Below are 13,328 nucleotides of genomic sequence, written 5' to 3'. Positions count from 1 at the left end.
AGTAGTTTATGTGTCGGGGGGCTAGGGTCAGTTTGTTATATCTGGAGTACTTCTCCTGTCCTATCCGGTGTCCTGTGTGAATTTAAGTACGCTCTCTCTAATTCTCTCTTTCTTTCTCTCTCTCTTTCTTTCTTTCTTTCTTTCTTTCTTTCTTTCTCTCTCTGAGGACCTGAGCCCTAGGACCATGCCTCAGGACTACCTGACATGATGACTCCTTGCTGTCCCCAGTCCACCTGTCCGTGCTGCTGCTCCAGTTTCAACTGTTCTGCCTGCGGCTATGGAATCCTGACCTGTTCACCGGATGTGCTACCTGTCCCAGACCTGCTGTTTTCAACTCTCTAGAGACAGCAGGAGTGATAGAGATACTCTTAATGATCGGCTATGAAAAGCCAACTGACATTTACTCCTGAGGTGCTGACTTGCTGCACCCTCAACAACTACTGTGATTATTATTATTTGACCATGCTGGTCATTTATGAACATTTGAACATCTTGGCCATGTTCTGTTATAATCTCCACCTGGCACAGCCAGAAGAGGACTGGCCACTCCACATAGCCTGGTTCCTCTCTAGGTTTCTTCCTAGGTTTTGGCCTTTCTAGGGAGTTTTTCCTAGCCACCGTGCTTCTACACCTGCATTGCTTGCTGTTTGAGGTTTTAGGCTGGGTTTCTGTACAGCACTTTGAGATATCAGCTGATGTACGAATGGCTTTATAAATACATTTTATTTGATTTACAGATGGGCTACCTACCTCATCCCCATACTGTATTTATTTATTTACAGTGCCTTGCGAAAGTATTCGGCTGTCACACCCTGACCATAGTTTACTTTGTATATTTCTATGTTGTGGTTGGTCAGGGTGTGATCTGAGTGGGCATTCTATGTTACATGTCTAGTTTGTCTAGTTCTATGTTCGGCCTGATATGGTTCTCAATCAGAGGCAGGTGTTCGTCATTGTCTCTGATTGGGAACCATATTTAGGTAGCCTGGGTTTCACTGTGTGTTTGTGGGTGATTGTTCCTGTCTATGTGTTTTCACCAGATAGGCTGTTTAGGTTTTCGTTACGTTCATTACGTTCTTTATTTTTGTAGTGTTTGTATTGATTCGTGTTTTATGTTTGTTTATTAAAACATGGATGGAAATCTACACGCTGCATTTTGGTCCGACTCTCCTTCTCATATAGAAAACCGTTACAGAATCACCCACCACCAACGGACCAAGCAGCGTGTCAACAGGCAGCAACAGCAGTGTAAAGAGGAATGGACATGGGAGGACGTTATGGACAGCAGGAGTATGGACTATACTACTTGGGAGGAGATCGACAGGTGGGCGGCCGACCCAGGGAGAGTGCCGGAGCCCGCCTGGGATTCGCTGGAGCAGTGCGAGGAAGGTTATCGTAGAATGGAGGCGGTGAAAGCAGAGAGGCGCTGGTATGAGAAGGCAGCACGGCGACGCGGATGGAAGCCCGAGAGGCAGCCCCAAAAATTTCTTGGGGGGGGGGCTAACAGGGAGTATGGCTACGCCAGGTAGGAGACCTGCGCAAACTCCCTGTGCTTACCGGGGGGCTAGAGAGACCGGACAGGCACCGTGTTATGCAGTGGTGCGCACGGTGTCTCCAGTGCGGGTGCATAGCCCGGTGCGGTATATTCCAGCTCCGTGTGTCGGCCGGGCTAGATTGAGCGTCGAGCCTAATGCCATGAAGCCGGCTCTACGCAGCTGGTCCCCAGTGCGTCTCCTTGGGCCGGCTTACATGGTACCAGCCTTGCGCTCGGTGTCTCCGGTTCGCCTGCATAGCCCAGTGCGGGCTATTCCACCTCGCCGCACTGGCAGGGCGACCGTGAGCATTCAACTAGGTAAGGTTGGGCAGGCTCGGTGCTCAAGAGCTCCAGTGCGCCTGCACGGTCCGGTTTTTCCAGTACCACCTCCACACCCCAGCCCTCCGGTAGCAGCTCCCCGCACCAGGCTTCCTGTGCGTGTCCTCGGCCCAGTACCACCAGTGCCAGCACCACGCATCAGGCCTACAGTGCGCCTCGCCTGTCCAGCGCTGCCAGAGCCTTCCTCCTCTTCAGCGCTGTCGGAGTCTCCCGCCTGTTTAGCGCTGTTAGAGCCTTCCTTCTCTACAGCGCTGCCGGAGTCTCCCGCCTGTTCAGAACTGCCAGTTTGCAAGGAGCTGCCAGTTTGCAAGGAGCTGCCAGTTTGCAAGGAGCTGCCAGTTTGCAAGGAGCTGCCAGTCTGCAAGGAGCTGCCAGTCTGCATTGAGCTGCCAGTCTGCATTGAGCTGCCAGTCTGCATAGAGCTGCCAGTCTGCATAGAGCTGCCAGTCTGCAGGGAGCTGCCAGTCTGCAAGGAGCCGCCAGAGCTGCCAGTCTGCAGGATGCCGCCAAAGCTGCCAGTTTACAAGGAGCCGCCAGAGCTGCCAGTCTGCAAGGAGCCGCCAGAGCTGCCAGTTAGCATGGAGCAGCCAGAGCCGCCAGTCAGCATGGAGCAGCCAGGGCCGCCAGTCAGCATGGAGCAGCCAGGGCCGCCAGTCAGCATGGAGCAGCCAGGGCCGCCAGTCAGCATGGAGCAGCCAGGGCCGCCAGTCAGCATGGAGCAGCCAGAGCAGCCGGTCAGCATGGAGCAGCCAGAGCTGCCAGTCAGCATGGAGCAGCCAGAGCTGTCAGTCAGCATGGAGCAGCCAGTCAGCATGGAGCAGCCAGAGCTGCCAGTCAGCATGGGGCAGCCAGTCAGCATGGAGCAGCAAGAGCTGCCAGTCAACCAGACTCTTCCAGATCTGCCAGTCGACCAGACTCTTCCAGATCTGCCAGTCGACCAGACTCTTCCAGATCTGCCAGTCGACCAGACTCTTCCAGATCTGCCAGTCGACCAGACTCTTCTAGATCTGCCAGTCGACCAGACTCTTCCAGATCTGCCAGTCGACCAGACTCTTCCAGATTCTCCAGTCAGCCAGGATCTGCTAGATCAGACTCTTCCAGATTCTCCAGTCAGCCAGGATCTGCTAGATCCAACTACCTGCCTGGGCTTCCTCTCAGTGCTGAGCTTCCTCTCAGTGCTGAGCTTCCTCTCAGTGCTGAGCTTCCTCTCAGTGCTGAGCTACCCATCAGTCCCGAGCTACCTCTGTCCCGAGCTGCCCCTCTGTCCCGAGCGGTCATTAAGGAGGGTAACCTATCTAGGGACGCTAAGGAGGTGGACTAAAACTATTATGGAGTGGGGTCCACGTCCAGCGCCAGAGCCGCCACCGCGGACAGATGCCCACCCAGACCCTCCCCTATAGGTTCAGGTTTTGCGGCCGGAGTCCGCACCTTGGGGGGGGGGGGGGGGTACTGTCACACCCTGACCATAGTTTACTTTGTATATTTCTATGTTGTGGTTGGTCAGGGTGTGATCTGAGTGGGCATTCTATGTTACATGTCTAGTTTGTCTAGTTCTATGTTCGGCCTGATATGGTTCTCAATCAGAGGCAGGTGTTCGTCATTGTCTCTGATTGGGAACCATATTTAGGTAGCCTGGGTTTCACTGTGTGTTTGTGGGTGATTGTTCCTGTCTATGTGTTTTCACCAGATAGGCTGTTTAGGTTTTCGTTACGTTCTTTATTTTTGTAGTGTTTGTATTGATTAGTGTTTTATGTTTGTTTATTAAAACATGGATCGCAATCTACACGCTGCATTTTGGTCCGATCCTTGTTCTACCTCTTCATCAGAGGAGGAGATAGAAGAAAACCGTTACATCGGCCCCCTTGAACTTTGCGACCTTTTGCCACATTTCAGGCTTCAAACATAAAGATATAAAACTGTATTTTGTTGTGAAGAATCAACAACAAGTGGGACACAATCATGAAGTGGAACGACATTTATTGGATATTTCAAACTTTTTTAACAAATCAAAAACTGAAAAACTGGGCGTGCAAAATTATTCAGCCCCTTTACTTTCAGTGCAGCAAACTCTCTCCAGAAGTTCAGTGAGGATCTCTGAATGTTCCAATGTTGACCTAAATGACTAATGATGATAAATACAATCCACCTGTGTGTAATCAAGTCTCCGTATAAATGCACCTGCACTGTGATAGTCTCAGAGGTCCGTTAAAAGCGCAGAGAGCATCATGAAGAACAAGGAACACACCAGGCAGGTCCGAGATACTGTTGTGAAGAAGTTAAAAGCCGGATTTGGATACAAAAAGATTTCCCAAGCTTTAAACATCCCAAGGAGCACTGTGCAAGCGATAATATTGAAATGGAAGGAGTATCAGACCACTGCAAATCTACCAAGACCTGGCCGTCCCTCTAAACTTTCAGCTCATACAAGGAGAAGACTGATCAGAGATGCAGCCAAGAGGCCCATGATCACTCTGGATGAACTGCAGAGATCTACAGCTGAGGTGGGAGACTCTGTCCATAGGACAACAATCAGTCGTATATTGCACAAATCTGGCCTTTATGGAAGAGTGGCAAGAAGAAAGCCATTTCTTAAAGATATCCATAAAAAGTGTCGTTTAAAGTTTGCCACAAGCCACCTGGGAGACACACCAAACATGTGGAAGAAGGTGCTCTGGTCAGGAACATTTTGGCAACAATGCAAAATGTTATGTTTGGCGTAAAAGCAACACAGCTGAACACACCATCCCCACTGTCAAACATGGTGGTGGCAGCATCATGGTTTGGGCCTGCTTTTCTTCAGCAGGGACAGGGAAGATGGTTACAATTGATGGGAAGATGGATGGAGCCAAATACAGGACCATTCTGGAAGACAACCTGATGGAGTCTGCAAAAGACCTGAGACTGGGATGGAGATTTGTCTTCCAACAAGACAATGATCCAAAACATAAAGCAAAATCTACAATGGAATGGTTCAAAAATAAACATATCCAGATGTTATAATGGCCAAGTCAAAGTCCAGACCTGAATCCAATCGAGAATCTGTGGAAAGAACTGAAAACTGCTGTTCACAAATGCTCTCCATCCAACCTCACTGAGCTCGAGCTGTTTTGCAAGGAGGAATGGGAAAAAAATTCAGTCTCTCGATGTGCAAAACTGATAGAGACATACCCCAAGCGACTTACAGCTGTAATCGCAGCAAAAGGTGGCGCTACAAAGTATTAACTTAAGGGGGCTGAATAATTTTGCACGCCCAATTTGTCAGTTTTTGATTTGTTAAAAAAGTTTGAAATATCCAATAAATGTCGTTCCACTTCATGATTGTGTCCCACTTGTTGATTCTTCACAAAAAAAAATAGTTTTATATCTTTATGTTTGAAGCCTGAAATGTGGCAAAAGGTCGCAAAGTTCAAGGGGGCCGAATACTTTCGCAAGGCACTGTATCTTGCTCCTTTCCACCCCAGTATCTCTACTTGCACATTCACCTTCTGCACATCTACCATTCCAGTGTTTAATTGCTATATTGTAATTACTTCGCCACCATGGCCTATTTATTGCCTTAACTCCCTTATCTTACCTCATTTGCACTCACTGTATATAGACTTTTCTACTGTATTATTGACTGTATGTTTGTTATTCCATGTGTAACTCTGTGTTGTTGTTTGTGTCAAATTGCTTTGCTTTATCTTGGCCAGGTCACAGTTGCAAATTAGAACTTGTTCTCAACTAGCTTACCTGGTTAAATAAAGGTGAAATAAAATTTAGAACTCAGCATTCATACTCTTTAGAACAGAAGTTGAAATGGACACAGTGACATCTAGGTTGCATTTAACATATATGACAATACCTCCACCCACCCTGTCTGCTCTGTAGACATTATACCCAGCTAACAGAACATCTGAGTCTACCTCTACCCACTCTGTCATTATACCCAGCTAACAGAACATCTGAGTCCACCTCTACCCACTCTGTCATTATACCCAGCTAACAGAACATCTGAGTCTACCTCTACCCAACTCACTCTGTCATTATACCCAGCTAACAGAACATCTGAGTCTACCTCTACCCAACCCACTCTGTCATTATACCCAGCTAACAGAACATCTGAGTCTACCTCTACCCAACCCACTCTGTCATTATACCCAGCTAACAGAACATCTGAGTCTACCTCTACCCAACCCACTCTGTCTGTAGACATTATACCCAGCTAACAGAACATCTGAGTCTACCTCTACCCACTCTGTCATTATACCCAGCTAACAGAACATCTGAGTCTACCTCTACCCAACCCACTCTGTCATTATACCCAGCTAACAGAACATCTGAGTCTACCTCTACCCAACCCACTCTGTCATTATACCCAGCTAACAGAACATCTGAGTCTACCTCTACCCACTCTGTCATTATACCCAGCTAACAGAACATCTGAGTCTGGAACAGAGACACAGAGACAGGATTCAGATATGATCAAGTATCAAGGTAAGGCCCAAGTGCAGACTGTGTGAAGTAACAATGTTTATTGTAACAGGGGCAGTCAGAAGACAAGGCAGGCAGGGGTCGATAATCCAGAGTAGGAGCAAAGGTACAGGACAGCAGGCAGGATCAGAGACAGGCAGGCTCAGGGTCAGGGACAGGCAGGCTCAGGGTCAGGGACAGGCAGGCTCAGGGACAGGGACAGGCAGGGTCAGGGACAGGCAGGGTCAGGGACAGGCAGGGTCAGGGTCAGGGACAGGCAGGGTCAGGGACAGGCAGGCTCAGGGACAGGCAGGCTCAGGGACAGGCAGGCTCAGGGACAGGCAGAGTGGTCAGGCGGCTGGTACAGGGTCAGGACAGGCAGAGTGGTCAGGCGGCTGGTACAGGGTCAGGACAGGCAGGGGTCGATAATCCAGAGTAGGAGCAAAGGTACAGGACGGCAGGCAGGATCAGAGACAGGCAGGCTCAGGGTCAGGGACAGGCAGGCTCAGGGTCAGGGACAGGCAGGCTCAGGGTCAGGGACAGGCAGGGTCAGGGACAGGCAGGGTCAGGGACAGGCAGGCTCAGGGTCAGGGACAGGCAGAGTGGTCAGGCGGCTGGTACAGGGTCAGGACAGGCAGAGTGGTCAGGTGGCTGGTACAGGGTCAGGACAGGCAGAGTGGTCAGGCGGCTGGTACAGGGTCAGGACAGGCAGAGTGGTCAGGCGGCTGGTACAGGGCCAGGACAGGCAGAGTGGTCAGGCGGAGTGGGTACAGGCTCAGGACAGGCAAGGGTCAAAACCCAGAGGATGAGAAAAAGAGGGGCTGGGAAAAGACAGGAGCTGACAGGACAAACGCTGGTAAGCTTGACAAACAAGACGAACTGGCACAGACATAAGTGGGGAAGATGGGTGACACCTGGAGGGGGGTGGAGACAAGCACAAGGACAGGTGAAACAGATCAGGTTGTAACAGTTATAATCGATATGTCAGCATGTGATTGTGAGACCAGTATTTCAATCAAATCTAACTTCTGGATCAAGCTTCTAACATTCAAATTAATAATTCCAAGGCCACTGTTTCCAGAGCTCATATCAGATGGAGCATTCAAGGTAATATTAGATGATCGACGCTTCCTTGTGACAGGCCTGAGTTGGATGGAGATGAGATTACTTCTAAAGTCCGTCTGATGGGGAATCGACCGAGTATCAACCCCCATGGCTACATATTGTCAGTTCTGACATGCTCTGTGTGAGACTATAGTGAGAGCCAGGTTTGAGGTTAGAAGGCTTGTACCATACCTATTCAGATGTAATCCATCCTGGAGAAAGCTGTAAAGTTGTCCACATATTGTATGCTTATTGAACAACAGTAACCTTTAAGCCAGATGTGTAGCTGGCGTATACGACTGTAATGATCATCCATAGAGCGTGGAGACGGGACCTGAATTAATGCATTGTTTACCTGATTTAAGTACAGTATGAATCAGTGATTTAAAGTCCTTTTTAAGTTGCTCAGATTCCTGTAGTTTAATATCATTTGACCCTACATGGACAGTGTTAGCTGAAGCAGTCGGGTGTTTACTAATGAGTAGCGGAATCATACAGTCAATGTCCTGGATCCAGGCACCCGGGTAACAGATGGTCTCTGAAGCAGTCGGGTATTTACTAATGAGTAGCGGGATCATACAGTAAGTGTCCTGGATCTGGGCATCCGGGTAACAGATGGTCTCTGCTTTCCTAATAGAAACATGTTGGGATCATAGATGAGCCCACAATAAGGACAGTGTGACTGATGCTTGGTAAATGTTTAAAGTTGCGTCTATCTTGAGTTTATCTTCCTCCTAGAAAGTTGTCTGTGGCTGGTTGTATAGAGCTGTTTCGTTGTAAATTGTTTAGATGGCAGGGGGTCCCCTTGTTTCCGGGCAGAGTTGTTTGTTCCTTTGGGGCCAACGGCAGAGACCTCCAACTCTTCCAAAATACGGTATCTGTTTCCCAGTTCCAAGGCATCACTTTAGCAAAACAGTCCTGTAGCGTAGCATCAGCGTCATCTGAACACTTATTGAGTGGTCTAGTCTCAGTCCTGTAGCGTAGCATCAGTGTCATCTGACCACTTATTGAGTGGTCTAGTCTCAGTCCTGTAGCGTAGCATCAGTGTCATCTGACCACTTATTGAGTGGTCTAGTCTCAGTCCTGTAGCGTAGCATCAGCGTCATCTGACCACTTATTGAGTGGTCTAGTCTCAGTCCTGTAGCGTAGCATCAGTGTCATCTGACCACTTATTGAGTGGTCTAGTCTCAGTCCTGTAGCGTAGCATCAGCGTCATCTGACCACTTATTGAGTGGTCTAGTCTCAGTCCTGTAGCGTAGCATCAGTGTCATCTGACCACTTATTGAGTGGTCTAGTCTCAGTCCTGTAGCGTAGCATCAGCGTCATCTGACCACTTATTGAGTGGTCTAGTCTCAGTCCTGTAGCGTAGCATCAGTGTCATCTGACCACTTATTGAGTGGTCTAGTCTCAGTCCTGTAGCGTAGCATCAGCGTCATCTGACCACTTATTGAGTGGTCTAGTCTCAGTCCTGTAGCGTAGTCCTGATTTAAATAGAAAATCAGAGACAGGGCTTGTGTGTGTGTGTGTGTGTGTGTGTGTAACTGGCGGGATCTGAACCCCGGTCTGACGCTAGACTTGTTACAACAGACGGGGCTAGAGTCATTCCAACAGGATCAGACCACATCACCTCAGCTACATTCACTGTGTGTCTGTTCAGTGAGTTTGTGTGTGTCTGTTTAGTGTGTGTGTGTGTGTGTGTGTGTGTGTGTCTGTTTAGTGTGTGTGTGTGTGTGTCTGTTCAGTGAGTGTGTGTGTGTGTGTGTGTGTGTGTGTGTGTGTGTCTGTTCAGTGAGTGTGTGTGTGTGTGTGTGTCTGTTCAGTGAGTGTGTGTGTGTGTGTGTCTGTTCAGTGAGTGTGTGTGTGTGTGTGTCTGTTCAGTGAGTGTGCGTGTGTGTGTCTGTTCAGTGAGTGTGCGTGTGTGTCTGTTCAGTGAGTGTGTGTGTGTGTGTCTGTTCAGTGTGTGTGTGTGTGTCTGTTCAGTGTGTGTGTGTGTGTCTGTTCAGTGAGTGTGTGTGTGTGTTCAGTGAGTGTGTGTGTGTGTCTGTTCAGTGTGTGTGTGTGTGTGTCTGTTCAGTGATTGTGTGTGTGTGTGTGTGTGTGTGTGTGTGTCTGTTCAGTGAGTGTGTGTGTGTGTGTCTGTTCAGTGAGTGTGTGTGTGTGTGTGTGTCTGTTCAGTGAGTGAGTGTGTGTGTGTGTGTCTGTTCAGTGTGTGTGTGTGTGTCTGTTCAGTGAGTGTGTGTGTGTGTGTGTCTGTTCAGTGAGTGAGTGTGTGTGTGTGTGTGTCTGTTCAGTGTGTGTGTGTGTGTGTGTGTCTGTTCAGTGAGTGTGTGTGTGTGTGTCTGTTCAGTGTGTGTGTGTGTGTCTGTTCAGTGATTGTGTGTGTGTGTGTGTGTGTCTGTTCAGTGAGTGTGTGTGTGTGTGTCTGTTCAGTGAGTGTGTGTGTGTGTGTCTGTTCAGTGAGTGAGTGAGTGAGTGAGTGAGTGAGTGAGTGAGTGAGTGAGTGAGTGTGTGTCTGTTCAGTGAGTGTGTGTGTCTGTTCAGTGAGTGTTTGTGTGTGTGTGTCTGTTCAGTGAGTGTGTGTGTCTGTTCAGTGAGTGTGTGTGTGTGTGTGTGTGTGTGTGTGTCTGTTCAGTGAGTGTGTGTGTGTGTGTGTGTGTCTGTTCAGTGAGTGTGTGTGTGTGTGTGTGTGTGTGTGTCTGTTGAGTGAGTGAGTGAGTGAGTGAGTGAGTGTGTCTGTTTAGTGAGTGTGTGTGTGTGTGTCCAGTGAGTGTGTGTGTGTGTGTGTGTGTGTGTGTGTGTGTGTCTGTTCAGTGAGTGTGTGTTTTCAGAGTGTTTATTCCTCCTTTGTAGTAATCCTGATCTTCTTGATGATAACCCAGTCATTCTGTTTGGCTGTGACTCTTATCTTCAGACAGGAAGAGGCGTGGCCAAATCTCTTCTTGTGTACGTCCGTCATGTCCATCCTGCCTCCCTGCAGATCCCCCACATTATAGAACTCTTGGCATGTTGTCCCCGACCCAGTCTTCTCGGTTACCGGGTGGAGACCCAGTTCTACGGTCGCAGATGCCAACCGATCACGACCCTCTGCTGAACCAGTCACCACGGTAATGGAGGTAACCACAACAGGATGTTTGAAGGTGACGGTTAGGTGGTTCCCTGAAGAGGGACTCCGCCCCCAGAAGAAGGTTCCAGTACCAGGAGACCAGGCCATGGCCGCCACATGGTCCTTATAGACTAGAGAGAGATACAGACAGAGATACAGGTTAGATATCAACCAGGAGACCAGACCAGAGTCACCACATGGTCCTTATAGACTAGAGAGAGATACAGACAGAGATACAGGTTAGATATCAACCAGGAGACCAGACCAGAGTCACCACAGGGTCCTTATGAGGCCTTTTCACACTGCACGGTGTGTGTGTTTCTACCTGGTATGTCACTATAGACGTCAGCAGCAGGGTTGATATAGAGATCCTCGTAGTCGTCATCCTTCAGCTTGTTGAAGGTCCCCAGGAAGGACGAGTATGAGCCTGTGTGTTGAAACAGTGAGGGTGTGAAGCGGATCACCTCGCTCTGTGTCAAAAGCACCCGGAAGTGACTGAACAGGAAGTCGCAGGGCATTTCCTGGTAGAACAGGAAGAGGAAGCGTGAGAGGAGGGGGAGGTGTTCTGAGTGGTACAGCTTCCCAATGTAGCCCAGCGCTGAGAACTCTAACGTGGCCCAGGGCACTTCCATTTGCTGGACACGCCCCCTGATGGCGGACAGGAAGTGATGCGAGCAGGAGACGTCGTCCTCCAGCTGCAGGTAGTGCAGGCTCCGCCCAGTGCAGAACTGAATCAGGAAGCTATAGTCAACGTTCTGTTTGGAGCGGAAGGTCACACGGTCAGCCTTGTCGTTAAAGTTCCTTTTCAGGCCTAGAATATAGAAACAACTAGTTAACCATCTGACCAACCAACCAACCAACCAACCAACTGACCGACCGACCAACAGAGCATATAAGCGGTGTTACAATCTGAGTGTGTTTATAAGGTGTGTGTATATAGGTGTGTGTGTGTTTATAAGGTGTGTGTGTTTATAAGGTGTGTGTGTATAGGTGTGTGTGTTTATATGGTGTACCTGTATTAGTGGGTAGCAGAAGTGTGGACTCGAGTCACATGACTTGGACTCGAGTCACAAATATGATGACTTGCAACTTGACTTTGACATTAACACCAATGACTCTTGACTTGACTTGGACTCGAGTCACAAATATGATGACTTGCAACTTGACTTTGACATTAACACCAATGACTCTTGACTTGACCTTGAACCTTTTGACTCAAACTAACTTGATACCCTCCCCAAGCCTCCCCAAGCCTCCCCAACCCTGCCCAAGCCTCCCCAACCCTCCCCAAGCCCAAATATTAAAAGTCATGCTATTAAAAAAGTGTGCAGCGCATCAACTCTTCATTTAACGGATTACAGTTTGAATCGGACAGCAGCCAATCAAATTGTGCCATCTGGGAAAAAGTTGGGCGTGGCAGTGCAGAGTGGTCTGACGCTAGACTTTTATTCTTTCCCATGGCTACCCATGTATTTCCATGGAAAAGAATACAAATACATATTTTTAAAGCATTCATGATTTGCGTAAATGTAATATACTAACTATTACTCATTAAAAATATTAAATGGTATTACATTTGGTGAAGAGCATATTATAACTTAACTCGAAACTCAAAGTTTAGGACTTGACACTTGACTTGATACTTGAGTGCTGAGACTTGAGACTTACTTGTGACTTGTAAAACAACGACTTGGTCCCACTTCTGGATGGTAGTACTGTGTGTGTACCTGTATTAGTGGGTAGTACTGTGTGTGTAGTTGTATTAGTGTTGATACTGCGTGTGTACCTGTTATTGGTGGGTAGTACTGCTTGGGGACATGTACCACCAGTAGCTGGTTTGCCTTCAGCTGGGAGGGAAAGTTAGCTGTAATCTCGCCCAGCGTGGTCGCTCTCCATTGGGCATCGAAGTCTGTCAGCAGTACCACCACCAACATGGAGTTTAGCTCTGCCAGGGAGGAGCGGGAGAAGATGGAGGACAAGGTGGAGATCAGATAGCTGCCTTTAGGACGACTCACCGAGCACAGCCCGATGGTCAGGTACTCTGGAGAGAGAGAACAGACCAATAGTCAGGTACGTGAGTGTAATATTTACTGTTCATTTGTATTGTTTATTTGACATTTATTTATTATCTACTTCACTTGCTTTGGCAATGATAACATATGTTTCCCATGCAAATAAGACCTTAAATTGAGAGAAAAAACAGCCCGATTGTCAGGTACTCTGGAGACAGAGATATGACAGCATTCCCTCCCCCATATGCCCCACTAGACAATACTACGACAATATAACCAACAAAAATGGGTCACAATTCCTGCAGCTGTCACACGCTGGGTATGTACATAGTCAATGGTAGACTTCGAAGAGACTCCTATGGTAGGTACACCTATAGCTCATCTCTTGGCAGTAGTACTGTAGACTACTTTATCACTGACCTCAACCCAGAGTCTCTCAGAGCGTTCACAGTGAGCCCACTGACACCCCAATCAGATCACAGCAAAATCAGTCTACTTGAACAGAGCAATACTCAATCGTGACACATCAAAGCCAAAATAACTGCATAATATTAAGAAATGCTATATACGGAAGGAAAGTAGTTCTCTCTCTCTCTCTCTCATCCTGACCTGTTCACCAGACGTGCTACCTGTCCCCAGAGCTGCCGTTTTCAACGCTCTAGAGTTGGGCCTTTCTAGGGAGGTTTTTCCTTTAGGCTGAGTTTGTGTACCGCACTTTGAGATATCAGCTGATGTAAGAAGGGCTATATAAATTTGATGGAGGAAAACATAACACATTTCTTTC

General features: G+C 48.3%; 1 protein-coding gene across 1 annotated transcript in view; it reads right to left on the bottom strand.

Moving 5' to 3' along the window:
* Nucleotides 1–10,249: 10,249 nt before the first annotated feature.
* Nucleotides 10,250–13,328, bottom strand: part of LOC139367803 (alpha-1,3-mannosyl-glycoprotein 4-beta-N-acetylglucosaminyltransferase C-like) — a 42,849-nt gene continuing 39,770 nt past the window's right edge. The window contains exons 4-6 of the mRNA XM_071106141.1: nucleotides 12,319–12,573; nucleotides 10,858–11,343; nucleotides 10,250–10,663 (exon numbers count right to left, since the gene is read on the bottom strand). Of these exons, the coding sequence (XP_070962242.1) occupies nucleotides 10,263–10,663; nucleotides 10,858–11,343; nucleotides 12,319–12,573 (1,142 nt within the window). The 3' untranslated portion in view covers nucleotides 10,250–10,262. The remainder of the gene's footprint in view (nucleotides 10,664–10,857; nucleotides 11,344–12,318; nucleotides 12,574–13,328) is intronic.

This window comes from Oncorhynchus clarkii, chromosome 16, assembly GCF_045791955.1.
Source record: "Oncorhynchus clarkii lewisi isolate Uvic-CL-2024 chromosome 16, UVic_Ocla_1.0, whole genome shotgun sequence".
Classification (NCBI taxonomy): domain Eukaryota; kingdom Metazoa; phylum Chordata; class Actinopteri; order Salmoniformes; family Salmonidae; genus Oncorhynchus; species Oncorhynchus clarkii.
The sequence above is the reverse complement of the archived record's forward strand: the minus strand, read 5'-3'. Positions and strand labels throughout refer to the sequence as shown.